General features: G+C 39.2%; 2 protein-coding genes across 4 annotated transcripts; one reads left to right on the top strand and one right to left on the bottom strand.

Moving 5' to 3' along the window:
- The first annotated feature begins 250 nt into the window (after positions 1-250).
- Positions 251-15,563, top strand: LOC127352711 (uncharacterized). Of its 2 annotated transcripts, XM_051381333.1 has the most exons (6): positions 251-271; positions 782-863; positions 13,762-14,043; positions 14,132-14,389; positions 14,532-14,687; positions 15,273-15,563. In XM_051381333.1, exons 1-6 carry the CDS (start codon positions 266-268, stop codon positions 15,308-15,310), a joined length of 822 nt encoding a protein of 273 aa, XP_051237293.1. In that variant the 5' UTR covers positions 251-265; the 3' UTR covers positions 15,311-15,563. The 2 variants fall into 2 exon arrangements, with proteins under 2 accessions (XP_051237293.1, XP_051237294.1); XM_051381334.1 differs by lacking the exons at positions 251-271; positions 782-863 and adding an exon at positions 11,886-12,200.
- On the bottom strand, positions 5,633-9,439 carry LOC127352719 (V-set domain-containing T-cell activation inhibitor 1-like). Of its 2 annotated transcripts, none has more exons than XR_007881162.1 (6): positions 8,962-9,439; positions 7,734-8,041; positions 7,564-7,611; positions 7,430-7,450; positions 6,969-7,070; positions 5,633-6,639 (listed from the first exon to the last, which is right to left on the bottom strand). XR_007881162.1 is itself a non-coding variant. In XM_051381352.1 (6 exons), the coding sequence occupies exons 1-6, from the start codon at positions 9,011-9,013 to the stop codon at positions 6,587-6,589; spliced, it is 615 nt and encodes a 204-aa protein (XP_051237312.1). In that variant the 5' UTR covers positions 9,014-9,434; the 3' UTR covers positions 5,633-6,586. The 2 variants fall into 2 exon arrangements, 1 of the variants encoding a protein (XP_051237312.1); XM_051381352.1 differs by having other exon boundaries at positions 7,703-8,041; positions 8,962-9,434.
- Positions 15,564-16,939: the final 1,376 nt, after the last annotated feature.

Below are 16,939 nucleotides of genomic sequence, written 5' to 3'. Positions count from 1 at the left end.
ATGGTGAAGTATGATGAGGTGTTGTGGTTTGATTGTTGGCCAGAGGATTGCTTTTTTAATAAAAGTCTACTGTGTTTGGTGAAGGTTTTCCAGTCAGACAAGAGTGACAATATTGGCTGATTCTGCAGCCCAAGTTATATTTACTGAAAATGATTGTGGACATTTGAGTCAAACTAAAGAACCTAGTTTCAGGAACAAGGGGCAAGTGGCTTGGCTGATGAAAAATGACTTAACAGGGGCAGAGAGGGGCAGCCTGTGGGCGAAAATGATGGTTAGTATTATTGTGCACATTTTGTACCCATAATATCGTTTCCAGTCTAACTTTGTTTGAGTCAATCAATGTCTTTATGTGGTTTCTTTACATCCTGTTTCACTGAAATGTGACTCGGATAGCTTTTCTTGTCTTTTATTGGGTGGTTTTACATAAAAGAATGAACTACATCAAGGTTGAGTTTGATTCTTCAAACTCAAGTTTCTGAAGCAGATGAGACAGATGAGAAGTGGGATTGATTACTGGATACATCCAGTAAAACATCATCAGCAAACAGTGAAATACATCCTATGGAGACATTCAGCACTTACTGACAGCATGAAATCATAACTTTAAATAAATGCTGACATCTGCTTCAAAGTTCATTGACCCTGTTGAATACCTGTTTTGGTCACAAAGCTTCAGTCATTTTAAAGACACGTTGCACCTGTATAAATTAATCTGTATTGTGATCACCACTAAGACCCAGCAGTGCTTGCACAGGTGTCTTGACTTCCTGTGTTTGGTCAGGATGTGGTTCTCTATACACACATAGAGGAAGACTCACAGCATCGACACACGATGGAGATCACATCGCTCTGCCTAATGCTCTGTAAGTAACTTTTAAAAATGTATCTACCTCCTGCTCTCTCTCTCTCCGCTCATCTGACAACCACTCGACCACTGAACTTTTATTCAATTTGTTGTTGTTTTTTAAATCAGAGCTTGCTCATAAATCAACCCACGTTGTGTCCTGCTGGCCTAGGTATTGTGAACATTGTGTTGTAGTATTTGAAGATGCTAATTGCAGTCATAGTAAGGAGAACCTCGATATGATCAATTTTCTTTTTTTTTTTACTCTCTGGTTTACTTTATATCTACTTTTAAGACAAAGTCTATCTCTTTAGCTACAATATATTCTATTTTCTTCACAAGCTAATCTCTAACTTTGTCTACCTGCTGTTTTATGCAGGACAAGTATTGTACAGTGGGTTTACTGTGGCTGCCTGTTGAGGCTAGGAACAAGATTTGCTAAACAATACAACGATGTTATAGCTTCATTAATGTGCTGTGAAACCAAAACAATGACCTAAAGAGGTTAAGGAGTGCTGTAAAGCTGCAGAGTCCATGCTAATTATTCTACTAATTGTTCTTCACTTTGAGCAACTGCTTTCACAACACACAGTCATTTAGTTGAATATTAAAACAAAAGAAAATCTTGAATGAATGCTGCTTTAAATGTTACCACCTTAACAACATTTAAACCCAGAAGTGCCAGCACAGAAATAATTGAAATGCATTCAAAATGATTGCAGGTTTCACCCCCCCTTGCAGCCACACTGACCATCACTCCCAACAGATCTCAGTTCTTTCAGTATGACAGAATCTCTATGAGGTGTCCGGTGCAGGAAAACTCCAGCGGTTGGACAGTGAAAAGAACTACCTCACTGAAGTCGTTTGTGGCATGCACAGTCTGGGGGAAACCAGGTGAGTCCTCCTGTACCATTGATGATGCCTTGCCATCTGACACCGGAGTGTACTGGTGTGAGTCTGAGCAGAGGGAGTACAGCAACAGCATCAACATCACAGTGACAGGTAATACCAATGTGCATGGAGCTTGTTTGTGTGTGTGCGGTTGTGTTTTGAATCTTCTGGATTGTTAAATGATCATCAACATGTTTTTGAGCTGTTCAATGCGCCCCCTATTGTTTTAAATCAAACTGAACCTTGCAAGGCCAATGCTGACATAGAGTCAGCTCTTTGGGACTAATTTATGTGGCCCACCTCCCCCAGCCTCCGCTTTGTGTCTGTGAAACAGCTGCACTGATTTTTAAATGTATAGTGATTGAGACGAATCATTCACAGGAATTTGTGATTTTTGCTAACCCTCTAATTAGTATGTTTGTATTATTTTGGTGCCGTGGTTTGGACTGGTTATTTCCCTTGATGATGATCCCACAAACGGACACACCCTTCACAGACACACACATACCAGAGAGTTAGCCTCTCTGAGTCATTAGCTTAGCTACAACATAGCCGCTAGGTTAACTACAACACAAGTCACACACATATTTTTTTAAAAACAAACATGAATGTGCTTCTAGTGACTATAAAAGCTCCAGCGGACTCTCTGTGTTTCCATCATGGAGACGGAGAGTCTGATAGTAGCTGCTCATTAGCTCTGACTACCAGCTCACTGTTGCTGCTATGCTGCTGTGGTCAGTAGACTTTAAAGAAACGTTAAGCCCTAGTAGTCAGGTGTTGTTGTATATTCCAGATGGTGTTGTGATACTGGAGAGCCCTTCACTTCCTGTGGCAGTGGGAGATAAAGTGACACTTCGCTGTTCCTACAAGGAAGAAGACCAAGAAAAGTCTACTTCAGATTTCTCTGCTGCGTTCTACAGAGCTAATGTTTTCATCGGTACTGAGAGAGGAGAGATTATCCTTAAATCGGTGTCCAAGTCTGACGAAGGTTTCTACGAGTGTGAACACCCCGGAAAAGGAAAGTCAAAGCGGAGCTGGCTGGCTGTGAGAGGTGACAAAATGTTTTGCTTCCAGTATTCAATGTGTGTGTGATGGGACGTCTGCTTTTTAGTATTGCCTTGTATTGCCTTATCTTTGTTAAGTTTTACAAGATTGCATTTTTTTCCCTTGTTGCCCTGGCACAAAAGGGAACTTACACATCAACAAAAAAACATCAGATATTGGCATTGGTCAAAAGCCAAACTGATATTTTAGATATATGTATCAGTTATCGGCCCAGAATTTCTCAATGGGTGCGTCCCCAGCCCATATCTACGATATTTAAGCTCTACTCTTTAGTCATTTTCAAGTTTTTTAGCTGTTATCTTCTGCTGCCTAAATCTCAACTACGGCCGCTGGACTTACCCATGGACTTGGCCCCTTGACCCATGGGCTCTAAGTCTTAGGGGAGATAGTGTTTGTTAAAAGGCACTAAAAACAGAAACATAAATTAAACAACAACATTAGATTTTATTTTATTACCATCCTTATCAACACATATGGCATTAGTTCCAAGGCGGGTTGTATAGTACATAACTACAAATGCCAATTTGTTAATCTCGGCTGATATCTATAAACAGATATCATACATCCATTTTTAAAAAGCTAAGAAAGGGCTACATCATTGTAAGATGATTGATGATCTCCATACAGACTGTTGACATGATTGGTCAATACAACTCACACAACAAACATAAACCACATCCACTTCCCTTACCAAAATCTTGTCCCTTGCCTCCAGATTCTGGACTCACATGCAGATATTTGGATGAGAACAGAACTGATTATGTTTCATGTTTGAAACTCTGATGATCGTTTTCTTTCTCGCAGCTCAGCCTACAAGTTTTTCTCCTTCTCCTCCTCCTCCTCCTCCTTCTCCTCCTCTGATGTCTCTGCCCAACCTGGTGTGTACCATCCTGCTGTTCATCCTCTACAATGCCATACTCATCTTCTGTGTATACACGTACAGAAGGTGGGCTCGAGGTAAGAACACTTCTCAAAACCCTAATAATAACAGAAAGTATTGATCTGCCGGCCACCTCCACAAGGGGTCAGAGGTCAGGGCCAAGCTTACTGGATTTGTCCAGATACTCTGCAACCACTCTGACCAGAAGGGACCAGGTATTCTGAGCTGCAGTCAAGGGTAAAAACATTGTCAGGAATCTTTCAGTGTTTGGAAACGAGAAGCAGGTGATCCAACTGACCTGTGAAAGTATCTTTATCTCTTTATTACTCGTCACTTTATTGTGAAGTCGGCACTTTAGTCTCTGTCAGGAAACTGTTGGAAGGATGATTCAGTTGTTCCAGTGATTTGATTGGTCAACAGTCTGCCTATTGTTGAAGTTTGACCCCAGGCAGATTAGCTGTGCAGCATAGGTTTCCATGGTGACATACCTCAGTAAAAACTGGGCCAGCTCAAGATACCGGAAAACCCACATAGTTGAAACCACAAACAGGCTGCAGCCAGGTTGTGGCTGATGAGGTGACGTTGTCACAGTAACAATAATAGAAAGCAGGAAGTGACAGCAAAGCTAAACGTTCTGTTCACACAGACTCACTGTGCCTGAGTCTCAGGGCCGGTGACTGACAGGTGTGGCAAAGCAGGGATTTTAACTCATAGTTAAAATACTTTCTTTGCTCTGTTCTCCTGCAGCTCGAGCTGATGCTAAAAGGGGAGCTGCAGGAATCTGATCATGTCCTACTGGAATAACAAGGAGAAGAAGAAGAGGAGGAGGAGGAGCTACAATTTGTGACATTGAACAACCTGTTTGTACAGTATTTTGGCCAATATGACGGGGAAAAGGCAGTATTCATTTTCATATATATTATTTAATACATGTTGTATTTGCTTATTTGTATTATGTCTTAGCTACATGTTGCTTCCATGGTTTATGTAAAGATCCCCTCCAGATGTGCATTAATATACAAATAGTCTGCTTGGAACAATAAAGTGTCTCTGATGTGTTTTTATCCATAAAAAAGAAAATAATTTCCACATGAAAATCATTAAAAAGACTTCTACATCATGTGCAAATTGTGTGTCTCCTACTTCACTGTAGATCCATTCTCAGTGTCACTGGAGGCTTCATTTATATAAGTTGCAGACTGGACCAGGATTGACTGTTTGTGATGTCTCAAATCAAGCTTGCATACAGCTCCAGCTATCTGGAAATGTGTAGATTGTAACTGTTGCTCTCTGTTACACAATAGATGTATGGTTAAATTCTCTGTGAATATAGTGTCTAACTTTCCTGTTACATCCTCCTGTGTAACTAGAGTGCAGTGCTGTGTATATGGGACATCATGGAGCAGTTAAAACTCAACAACTTAGTAACATCTGAACTAAAATGGTGACTGGGAGCAGAATGTAAATGAGTTTTACTGCCTGAAATGGAGCCAGTGCTCACAGGTACTGAGGACTGGTGATTTCTGTCCACATGAGCACCCTTACTTCTGACTGTGTGGTGCCACCTCCTGGTGAGTCTAGGTATACACTCCTCAGCACCCTCATAAGAACACTCCTCTGATTGGCTCGTGTTCATTGCCTTCATTGGTTTGGTTGGTTAGGTTCAGAGCCATATAGAAATGGTTACAGTTAGAAAAAATAAATGTGAGGGGCAGAATAGGGGGAGAATACAGGGGGTAATTATTGCCTGTGTAACTGTGTCTCTTTGTAAACACATAGCTAGTTTAATGCAGAGAAAACAGCAAAAAGTATCGGTTACAGCTAAATTGTGGTTAGGATTGTGCTGAATTTGCACCTTTTTTAGCCCAATTCAGGAACTGGTGTTAAACCAAAAGTCCTTTAATGAGGGAGGAAATGTTGATCAATTAAAAATGTAAGAAAAAGGCCATGAACAAGTTAAAAAATACATTTATTTTCATAAACAAACAACAATCACAGTTTCAGGATGATATTTCAGTCTCTTAGTGTCCAGATGTTTCAGTTTATAAAAATGACCCTCCATGTGTGATTTTGAGCATGCTGGTATAAAACTAGAACCATTTTATATATACAGTATACTGCTTTTTAAAATAGATGTTGAAGTGGAAAATGAAGCTAGATAACATGAGGCGCACTACAAACACACTATTAAAGGTCCAGTGTGAAGGATTTACTGACATCCAGTGGAATCATTTGCACACGTACCTCAGGTCGACATCGTTCATAAACCTTTCAGAATATATTCAACCAACAAACACATTTACAAGTTTTTACAGTATTTACAGATCACAGTGAAAAATAAATAAATTCATTGATACGTCTCAGTGTAGCTCTATTTAATGTTTATCCTGTAATATCTTACACATACAGCCTAATGTAACTGGTCATACTGACAGTAATCACAGGTCAGACAGCTGTTTATTGTTACTGTAATGTGTCTAGTGGTGGAATGTAACTAAGTACATTTACTCAAGTATAAGTAAAATTTGAAAATAGGCTGTTTCTGATTTTTTACAGGTGAGAACCTTACAGGAAAACTATGTTAAACTACATTATGATCTGATAGAATATGATGCATTGCTGTAGATTAAACTACCCAACTGTGTATAGAGTAGTTAAAATAAGCTCAACCTTACACAGCAGTAACATCAAGTCAAAAGTAAAACACTGACAGGAGACAAAATTTACTGCACACTCAGTACTGAGATTTTGCTGATGACCATAGCGCCACCATGAGTTCAGACAGGAGTTACCTGCTATCATCATCCAGTTTACAGTGAATACAAATGAAAAGCTCAGACATGCCTTCAGTCATGATTGTATTGTGTACTGACTGCATGAACCTTTAGAAAAAACACATTTTGACATCAGAGTCCAGCATTGTCCCTCTGTGCTGGAAGATATTCTCTCTCTTGTCCTCCTGAACACATATCAACAACACAAACCAAGTTATCAGTCAGTGATTTCCAAACTGAGTGTTTTCTGTAGTTTGAGTGCTCTGGGTTGAGTTTAGAGGAAAAGTGAGAATAGGATGTGAAAAGGGCGATTATTTTATCAGCCCAAGCAGAGTCAGTCAGCAGTGGAGTGATGACACTTGTTGTTATTGACAGTGAGGAACTACAAGTAAAGGAGCTTGTCCCAGATCAACCATCATAATCAGACAGCAGGATAGTGAGAAAGCTCTGAAACAGCAGGGGCAGATAGAACGTACACTGATACAGGAAATACAGAAGAAAAAGTGTGACTTACTGAGATTTCCATATTTCATCCATAATACAGCAGCAATACCAACAGCAAGGAGAGCACAGACTGCTACAGAAATGCCAGTTATAGCAACAGCGCCAAGAACACCTGAGAGAACAGAACAAAAGTGTCACGATTTGTTCTTCACTGTTGACTGCAAGACAACATCCATCCATTTTCCACAGCAACTTCTTCTCTTGGTCACAATGTACTTAAATCTGTTTGTTAGAGGCTATTTCTTTTTGATTGAACACACTGAAATATCATTACCTTTAAATATTGTTAACTCAAATCTAAAGCTCGGCCACAACAAAGCTAAAACTAAAAAGTTACTAGAGGAGTTCTGGATTCAGCCTTAATTTGATGCCAGTATAACAAAAAATGAACTCAATTATCATCTCAAACCACACTGATGGAGGTGAAACTAGCAGATATGCACATTAACTATTAACGTATATTGTACTCACCATGATTCCCTGGCTCTGTGTCTGTGGAAAAAAAGAAATAAAATATTTAAATATGTGACAAAATTCTGATAAACAGGAAGAGCAGACGACAGTTAATGGGGATACAAATAAATAAAAACTCAGTTATTACTCACTGGTATTATTGGTCTGACTTCCTTTGTCATTTTTCTGCTCCACTGGCTCTGTAGGACAATTGAGTTAAATTGTGTTAAAATACTTCTAACACATTACAAATATGTAATCATTTTTAAATTTGAATGTGTTATTTATTACCAACAGTGAGGTTAATGAAGCCTCTCCTGGCCTGACTTTGTAGTTTAGGAACAAAGCAGGAGTAACTTCCAGCATCCAGTTCAGTTACGTTGGTCAGTTTTAGTGAAATGTTTCCAAAGATCATTTCTTCATGGAAGACAGATGTTCTACCTCGGAAGTTCTCATCCTGATCATCTAGATAGTCCTTCCCATGTCGGCTGACGTGGACATATTGTTCATCACGTTTCCACTCCACTGTTAGAGTCCTCACATCGAATGGAGGCTCCAGGTAACATGGCAGGATGGCGTTATCACCGAGTGTTACTGTAACTGGGTTATGTGAGCCAATCACATCAGACTCTGAAACAAGAAACAAGAAACAAGCATCATATATACACTTCCTGTTGCCGCATCATTAAACACTGTTCCTCAATCAGTCCCTCAGGGAAGTAACGCAAATTCAACCAATCCCCACAATTTTCCATATTTTAGTCATCAAACTACCAGTGATTTTACTCTCACTCTAACAAGCTTCCTTTTGATGACTGATACAACAACAACAAAAATCTACTATCAATCAACTTTTGTGGCATCGCAATTTTTTAGAAAAGCTGTTGTGAAGTCAAATCAGGCAGTTTAGGCAGCTTGAACAGCTCAGAGAACATGCTTAACATTTATTTCATCAACTTCATAGTTATTTTAATACTTGAACTGATTTGTGACTTAATAAAAAACAGTAGTAAAAAAAGAAAGAAAGAAAAGTATTTCCATATTGTACCTTTTACTCTGCAACATTAATGTGACCACTCTACAAATGATCCAATATACAAACAGATTTGTGCATCAGAACTTTCCTAATACTTTCATGACCCCATCAGATTTATCCGGTGAGCTTTTGGAGGGACTCCAACCCCAGGTTGGGAACCGCTGCACTAACTGCACTACTTAGCTCATTCAAGCATCAGTGTTACAATCTAATGGCCTATTCTATCAGTCAGGGGACATTTTACAGCAAAATACCTACTTTGACTGATGATTTTACTGCTCATCCCAATGACCACAATGTCAACTACAATCAGATTAAATCTGCTGCACAGTCACAAATCTGATGAAAACTGGGTCCTCTTACTCTGAGAACGCAAACTTTACTTTATGTGATTTAAAGGTTCATCTGAATCTAATAAAGAAATGAAATGGCCAGAATATTACCGGTTAATTAAAGAGTTAAATAAAGAGTCTTCAGAAGTGATTTTATGAAGAAAAGAAAAATAAAAACCGACCTGGAGCGTCCACCAGAGAGAGAGAGGACATCAGAACCAGCAGCAACTTCATCTCGGCCACTGGATAAAGACTGGAGAGACTCTTTCACACGTTGGAAAAGACAATCAGTTATCATTAGTAGCGGTTGAGGCAGACAGACTGCCCATCCACGTCCTCCGACTCTGTGTTTACTTTCACTTTCCCCCGGAGGTAGAAGGCTCTTAATGCCGGCGCACAGGCTCCATTTTATTCTGAAGGGCTACATGTTCCGCTTTAATTCTGCATTATGTGTTCTGTGACTTTGTTCCTGACAGTGGTGAGGGTGAAATACAACTATCTGATAAATACCAACAGACAGCAGTGTTTAAATTGCACAGAAAAGATTACATTATGAGGACTGAATTAAATACATCTCTGTGTAGACATAAAACTGCTGTTAGGATTGTGCTGAATGTGCACCTTTTTTTTAGCCCAATTCAGGCTACAGTGCAATCAATACAAACATATTATTACAGGACCAGTGTGCAGTATTAGTGGCAGCTCAACCTATGACATGTGTAGGAGAAACTACAGTGGCTGTGAAGCTACTGTAGGAACATGGCGAACTCCACTGCTCCCTCTGTAGATAAAAACAACCTATTCTAAGGTCACAAAAACACAACAATTCTTATTTTCAGGAGATACACGAATGCCCTTAAATAATACAGTATATTCAATTTCTGACAACAGATCCTCCTAAAGGTTACACACTGGACCTTTAAAACAGCAGCACACTGAGTAACAAAGGTTAAAGCTGCAGTCTGTAACCCTGACAGTAGAACATGAGCGGATAATTTGCTCCTCCTTGTGCTCCTAATGGTATTTGCAAGAATCCACCGGGCAAAGAAAGATAGCTGATTGGTTATTTTTATAAAAGTTACCAACTGCAGCTTATACAATGTAATAGAAATAAAAGTACACAATAATACAGGTTTATAAAATCGTGGTCTTAAGTACTGAAGGCACAAATATCAAAAAGAACTTGTGAACGATTCACTGCACCTGAATTGACTTTCTATCACATTATGACATCACATTATCAAATTCCCCTGGATAAGGACTGAGAGTCTCACCGAGCTGAGAACAAAAAAGAGTAAATAAAGTTTTATCAAGCAGCTGCCGGTTTAAATCCAATTCAGCAAAAAAGATATGGATCCATTGTATGAAATGTCCAGAAACTCCAGTTGTTGGCAATTTAAAATATTACTTTGTGTCAATCACACTCCATCTGCTCTCTCCCTCCCTCCTATGATACCTGTGAGCATAACCTGGGATGTTTTTCAGGTTTCTGCCCCCTTCAGGTACCCAGGGTGGAATCATCAGTGCAAAACATTGCAGCCCTCCTCCAGTTCATCATATCCTGTCATGAGGTTAAGCTCATCACAAGTATAGACTCCACGTCATATCCAGATATTCATCAGATCTTCATTCACCCTAAAATTAAGTCTTGACATGCTTAGTCAATATAGTTGAGCTGGAATTAGACACTGAGAAGGTTCAATTGGACAGATTCAATCCAGTCAATCTGGACCCGAGACAACATCTTTATCCCTATAAAATCAACACATTAAGAGCTTTTGAACAACAGTTGCATTTTAGTCAAGAATATGCCAGAATCAACATTTACAGATCACAAGGTCTGCATTCAAACATTTTGTACTTGTCTGTACTTGCGTGAGTGTTTCTTCACACATTGGTGGCTCTGCTCTGTAGTGACGCAATGCAGGGGCAGAATATAATTTGTTTAAGAATATAGACTAAACAGTGTAATCCAACCAATTGCCCGTCATGGGAGCGAAGTTTAGGGTCCACTCAGTAATCAGAACTACACTAGCTGGGACAAGCATTCCATAGTTCAACAGGTTGTTATAAACACTTTATGTCCAAGTAAACAGCAGGATGTTGAGACTTCACCGAAATACAGAGGACATGATAAAACACATCATCGTGTTTGTTTGTTGGCACAGAAATGCATACTGTGTCTAAAGCAGGGATAAAGGGACACTGCCTTTTTGACTTTTCACTCATTCAAGCCTTTCACGTATGTGAATGTTTTCAATAGCTAATTATAATAGCTTACAGGCAGGTACATGCACATGATTCAGGACATGAGCAACACAGTAACTTTGATGAACTTATACAGGGACAAAGGAGAGGACTAATATAAGCAGAGAGTGGCTAATGAGGGAATGAGTTGAGGTGAGGTAAGCAGGGCAGACGGGAGCGGCACACATTTGTGGACAGTCTTCTGTGGGTTATAACAATTAGAACCTATTTTCATGCAGACATCTTGAGGTCAGGGGTCATAGGATCCCTTTGCCAAAATGTAGCCTGACTTTGTAGAGTTATTGAGCCTCCTTCCAACATGCTGATACATTGGTACTTTATTTTTTACTTTCAACTCATTTTTATTGTCTTCTATGTCGCCTTCTGTTGCTTTTACACTTTGTCTTGATAGTTTTTGATGTTTTATGTAAAGCACTTTGAGTTGACTTGTTGAAATGTTCTATACAAATAAAATGTGCCTTTGCTGCACTGCAAATGTTGTATTCTCTTATGGACTTCCTATAGGGGTTGCTGGTCTTCCAACATACCAGTAGATGGCGGTCTTAGCCTTCTCCTTGTGTTACAGTCAGAGACACTGATTGGACAATGATTGATTGTGGCTTTAGGGGTCATTTGTCATTAACTCTCTCAGTATTCAGTTTCTTGTGTCTTTCCTCTCTGGTGCAGTAAAGATGAACCTGAAGGATCTGTGTTTCAATATTTTACATAAAAACTTTCAATCACTCCGGACAAAACCAACAAGTGTATTTGTGATTATGTGGCTGTGTCACATCCTGTTCATCTGAAATGTGAAGCAAAAATAAATTTCCTCTCCTGTGGTTTCAGTCTTTTGCTTGAGGTGAGAGAGAACTTTGTTATGACAAAGTAGAGTTTGATTCACACGGTCACGTTTCTGAAGCTTTTAGCAACAGCACGACAAACTGATTTGGAGACTCTTAGTAAAACGTCATCGGCAAACTGTGAGACTTTTGGTGGCACAAATGAAATCTTAATAGTACTTCAATAGTGTGATGTGTTTTTGCTTTCAAAGAAATGCTGGTGGCTGCTTTATTTCCTGCCATTTGAAGCCAGGATGTGGTGGGTGGCAGCTAGTTAAAACCTGTCTACAGACATCGACACAAAATGGAGATTGCATCTCTCTGCCTAATGCTCTGTGAGTAATTCAACTTTTTTTGAATAATTTGTCAACTGAACTCTGTTTTTCTGCCAACCACTTGAACACTTAATGTTTATTGACTTTTCTAGTTAATAATATCCAGATAAATCAAACATCAACATATTTTTTAATTTAATGAAACAAAACCAAAAGGTGTGCACTGATCACCTAGATATTATAATAAATCGTACAGTTTCAGCAAACTAGAGGTGTGAACAGCTAAAGTTGTCACAAGTTTCCTTGTTATTTAAGATGCTAAATTAATATTCAAAAGCTATCATTGTAAACTTTGCCACCTTCCTGGTTAGACGGATTTCAGTGAGGGGAGCTGTGATGTGTTAAGAGGAGTCACAAAAACTGAATCATTTTTAAAGATGCAATCTTTTTAAAGCTGCAATCGCCTAACTCTGGCTGCTTTTCATTAACTGATGCTTCCAAATGCAACTTTGTAGTGTTGTAGGGATCTGCAGATAATATACCAAAACACAGTTACATGGTCAGATGCAATGTAATGTACCGTTGTGTGTAAGTATTGTAGCATCACAAAAAGCAGCAGTTTGTTTTTCAAGTAAACAAATAGCATCAGTAATCACAATAAATAACACTACGTACATTAATGATAAGATTTAAAAGGAATATTAAATGACGATTAAAATCAGGAATACACAATGGAAATATCTAAATGAAAGCTGCAATGTTTTTAAATTGTTCTTAAATGTGGGGTTCTGTGAACATTAGTAACTGCAATTGCTTAAGACTGACTGTTGAAGCAAGGATTCCTCATTGGGCAGTTTCAGTTTCTCTGTCCTTGCGTCTCTTCCTCGCTTCTCTATCTCACTTCCTCACTGGAGCTTAGACGCAAGGAAAGGAAGCGATTAAGGGAAGCAAGGAGACACATTAATGTAATGAAAAGAACTCTCCGATCAGCGGCCTAACGAGTCAGTGCCAGGGCCCAGTGCGAGATGATCAAAGCGGGCCTTCCCATCAGAATCAGACGAAACATGAAGTAATGTTAGTGGCAAATTAAAGAAGAAAAAGCATGCAGCTCCAAAATGACCAGTAATAGACTTGACTACTTGGCCAAATCAGTGTCAGAGCACCATAAGAGATTAAAACTTAACTAAACATGACTCTATTAGTGACAGTGCACGATGACAAACAAAATGTTTCATGTCTGCGCATAGACAAAACACAACTGTGTAGATGGATTATTGTACAACATGAAGCCATAAAATGTTTGTATGTAGACGTGATAGACCTGGAAGAGGTTAACATGCACTGCACACCTGCAGAGTCTGTACTTTTCACTTGACACAAGTATCTGTACGTGCATTTTGTATCGTATGAACAAAAACAAAAGTTTTATGGAAATTACAAAATTCTGTGAAACTGTGTGGTTTAGGTGTGAGAGTGAGAACACAAGAACTACAGAGATTAATCATAATTGCTATTAATAACATTACTGAGCAGTATAAGTAATAGTTCAGGTATCAGAATGGTATAAAAACATCTCTACAACTAACCACAAATAAATTAAATCCATTCACAATTGTTTCAGGTTTCACCCCCCTTGCAGCAGCACTGAGCATCAGTCCCAACAGATCTCAGTTCTTTCGGTATGAAGAAATCTATCTGAGGTGTGAGGAGAAGGTAAACTCCAGTGGCTGGATGGTGAAAAGAAACACCTCCGATTCGACATCTGAAGTGTGCGAGTTTGGCTGGGCCATCCCAGGTGAGTCATCCTGCACTATCGAGGATGCCTACCCAACTGACAGAGGAGTGTACTGGTGTGAGTCCGAGCAGAGGGAGTACAGCGACAGCATCAACATCACAGTGACAGGTTTGTTCGTTTTTATGCCATTTTTCTGCGTCTTTACATTAAACAAACTTTTTAAACTCTAGTAACCAGGTGTTGTTGTATATTCCAGCTGGTGCTGTGATCCTGGAGAGCCCTGCACTTCCTGTGACAGTGGGAGATAAAGTGACACTTCGCTGTTCCTATAGGAAAGGAGACCGAGATGACCCTACTTCAGATTTCTCTGCTACGTTCTACAAAGATAATGTTTTCCAGGGTACTGAGAAAGGAGAGTTGATCCTTCAATCGGTGTCCAAGTCTGACGAAGGTTTCTACGAGTGCGAATACCCCGGAAAAGGAAAGTCAGAGCAAAGCTGGCTGGCTGTGAGAGGTGACACGACGTTCTGCCTCCCATAAACAGTACTCCTTAACATAAACATTCATTTAGATGAGACAGTTTCTCTCCTTTATGTATGTCCTCTTGTTGAGTAGCATGGCACTTTTTGTAATAACACATGTTTTCAACCTCACAGCCAGAGCTCTGCCTATAAATGTACCAACCACTCCTCCTCCTCCTCCTCATCCTCCTCTCCTGTCTCTACCCAATCTGGTGTGTACCATTCTGCTGTTCATCCTCTACACTGCCATACTCATCTTCTGTATATCCATATACAGAAGGTGGGCTCGAGGTAAGAACACCTCTGAAAATTGAATAATAACAGAATACATTGATCATCTTTTCTGTTGGCCTCCTCCACAATGGGTCAGAGGGCGGGGACAACTCTATTGACCTTTTCAGCCACAAGGAAGTTGTGAACTTTTGGAAAATAACATAGAGTATGAATGTCTGACACAGCCAGAAGAACATTAAAAGCTGGTTTTAGAAGAGGCACGTAACCTGCCAATTAAAATACAGCGCAGTCAGTTACAAACTGTCATCTGGAAGAAATGGCAGAGATACAATGGGTCCGAAAATCTGACAGTAAGAATGGATGTACAGCGAGTCTTTGCTATGGAGATGATGCACCGTCTCCTTTAGTTGAGTTCAGATAGCTTTGCACAGAAACATCCAGTAGAAATGACAAAGTGTAAAGAATGTGTGAACGCCTCTGCATGTTGCGCACCATGTTGTTGAGTGGATGACGTGAGCCTCTGGTTGTGGCTGTAACAAGCTGAGAGTAAAAGTTCTGTCACATGTTCCTTATGTGTAATTCAATTCTTGTAGAAAATGATTATTAGTATGATTAACTCCAACAACAATGGTTTCCCTGCAGCTCGAGCTGGTGCTTCTGATCATCTCGTACCAATATGATGAAGAAAACAAGGAAGACCAAGCAGTTTGTCACTCGCATTAAACAGCCTGTGTATATACTGGCCAAAGCTACTGGGAACAATAGCAATATTGTTTTACTATTTATCTCATTAAATACATATATATGATGAAAATGTAAATATGACATTCTGTGTTGTTTTTCTTTACCGTCTTTCAATAAGAGCTCTCATCATAACTTCACTCTGTTATCACAGCTGCGTATTTCCGTATTAAATTATTATTTTCTCAAGCATTTCTGAGCGGAGGTGGTGGTGTTTGTTCTTTGTGAATGATTGTTAATGACTGTAAGTATATGAACAGCTCTGTGATCAGCTTGACCAACTTATAGCCATCTTATATTGTTGTTTAGCGCCATCTAGTGAGCATTTAGATCTACAAGTTATTTTATACACACAAGATGTTATGTATTGTGTATGCTGGATTTAATATCACACACAAACCTTTGTGTGTTCTCTGGTGTTTGCTCACATTTTTGTTAATCATTTCTTTTTACCTCCTTTGAACAGAATTGAACAATATCAGTGATGGTACCTGCAGGTTCAGTTGTATTTTGACTGTTTCATGATGAGGTTTTCTCTCCATACAAATTTAATTCTGATGCTTGACCAGCAGATGTCACCCTCATGGTTTAGCAGGGACTGTGCACATTGGGAAAAAAGTTTATTTTTCACATGTAGTCCTAGAATGAACAAAGTAATTCAGTAAGCAGGTAAACAATATATATTTTATTTATTAAATTGCACCACAGCATTTACAGCCTAATCTAAGTTGCTTTGTTCCTCCCTAGCCTTGCATTTTAAATACATACAACTCAACAAATACACAAGAAACAGTACAAAATAAAGTATGTGCATTAAAAAAAAAAACACAAAATAATACATTATGGCACCATAAAACAGGACACCAGATCATTCATGCAACATCACTGATCCCTCTTCATAAACTGGTTCGTTTTAACTTCCAGTCAAGATCCAGTTTGAGTTTCCCGGGTTAATAATTCCACATTTTAATATCCCAAATAGAAAAAACAGTTTATCCAAAGGGGGATTTACGTAAGGGCACCTAACAACTCCCACCGGGTGCTCCATGTGTAACTGAGCCTGACGCTCCCAGTGGAGGCCACTGGGGAGCCTAATTAGGCATTTATAGACTAATCTTAAATTACTAACTCCAATATTTTTAACTTCCTAAAAACTTTTTTTGGACAGTCTTACTGTCCAAAATGTTTATTGCTTAATTGTATATCATCATAGAGGCTTGTAACAAAGGAACAATAATCAAATTAGTAAAAAAGAACTGTTTGCAACCAGTCCTTAAAATCAGATATTTTATGGGGCACCCTGGGGACAATTGTCAGGACAAACATTCAATCCTTCAGGTTAATACTTTGTGGAATGACTTACCCTACATTAAAAACCTCATTTAATGTTGAAGTAGCCAAACAAATGGATGTTTGTCTCAAGGAACTGAATTCAATTAAGAGCCTGTGGAGAGGCAGGTACTGCATCTGTAAACACAAATCTCCTGTGGTGGAAGGAGTACTGAACATATGTACCCAAGTAGAAGTATATTACTGAAATATTACTGACAAGTAAACGTACCGTTCTT

This window comes from Dicentrarchus labrax, unplaced genomic scaffold (assembly GCF_905237075.1).
Source record: "Dicentrarchus labrax unplaced genomic scaffold, dlabrax2021, whole genome shotgun sequence".
In the NCBI taxonomy this organism is placed as follows: Eukaryota; Metazoa; Chordata; class Actinopteri; family Moronidae; genus Dicentrarchus; species Dicentrarchus labrax.
The sequence above is the reverse complement of the archived record's forward strand: the minus strand, read 5'-3'. Positions and strand labels throughout refer to the sequence as shown.

Bases quoted from the DNA above. Each gene is read 5' to 3' on its own strand.
- LOC127352711 (XM_051381333.1), top strand. The intron at 14,044-14,131 runs GTTTGTTCGTTT...TGTATATTCCAG, and splicing joins CATCAACATCACAGTGACAG to CTGGTGCTGTGATCCTGGAG. The intron at 14,688-15,272 runs GTAAGAACACCT...GTTTCCCTGCAG, and splicing joins ATACAGAAGGTGGGCTCGAG to CTCGAGCTGGTGCTTCTGAT.
- LOC127352719 (XM_051381352.1), bottom strand. From the start codon at position 9,013: ATGAAGTTGCTGCTGGTTCTGATGTCCTCTCTCTCTCTGGTGGACGCT. The intron at 7,071-7,429 runs GTGAGTACAATA...CTGTTCTCTCAG, and splicing joins CACAGAGCCAGGGAATCATG to GTGTTCTTGGCGCTGTTGCT. The intron at 6,640-6,968 runs GTAAGTCACACT...ATATGTGTTCAG, and splicing joins GATGAAATATGGAAATCTCA to GAGGACAAGAGAGAGAATAT.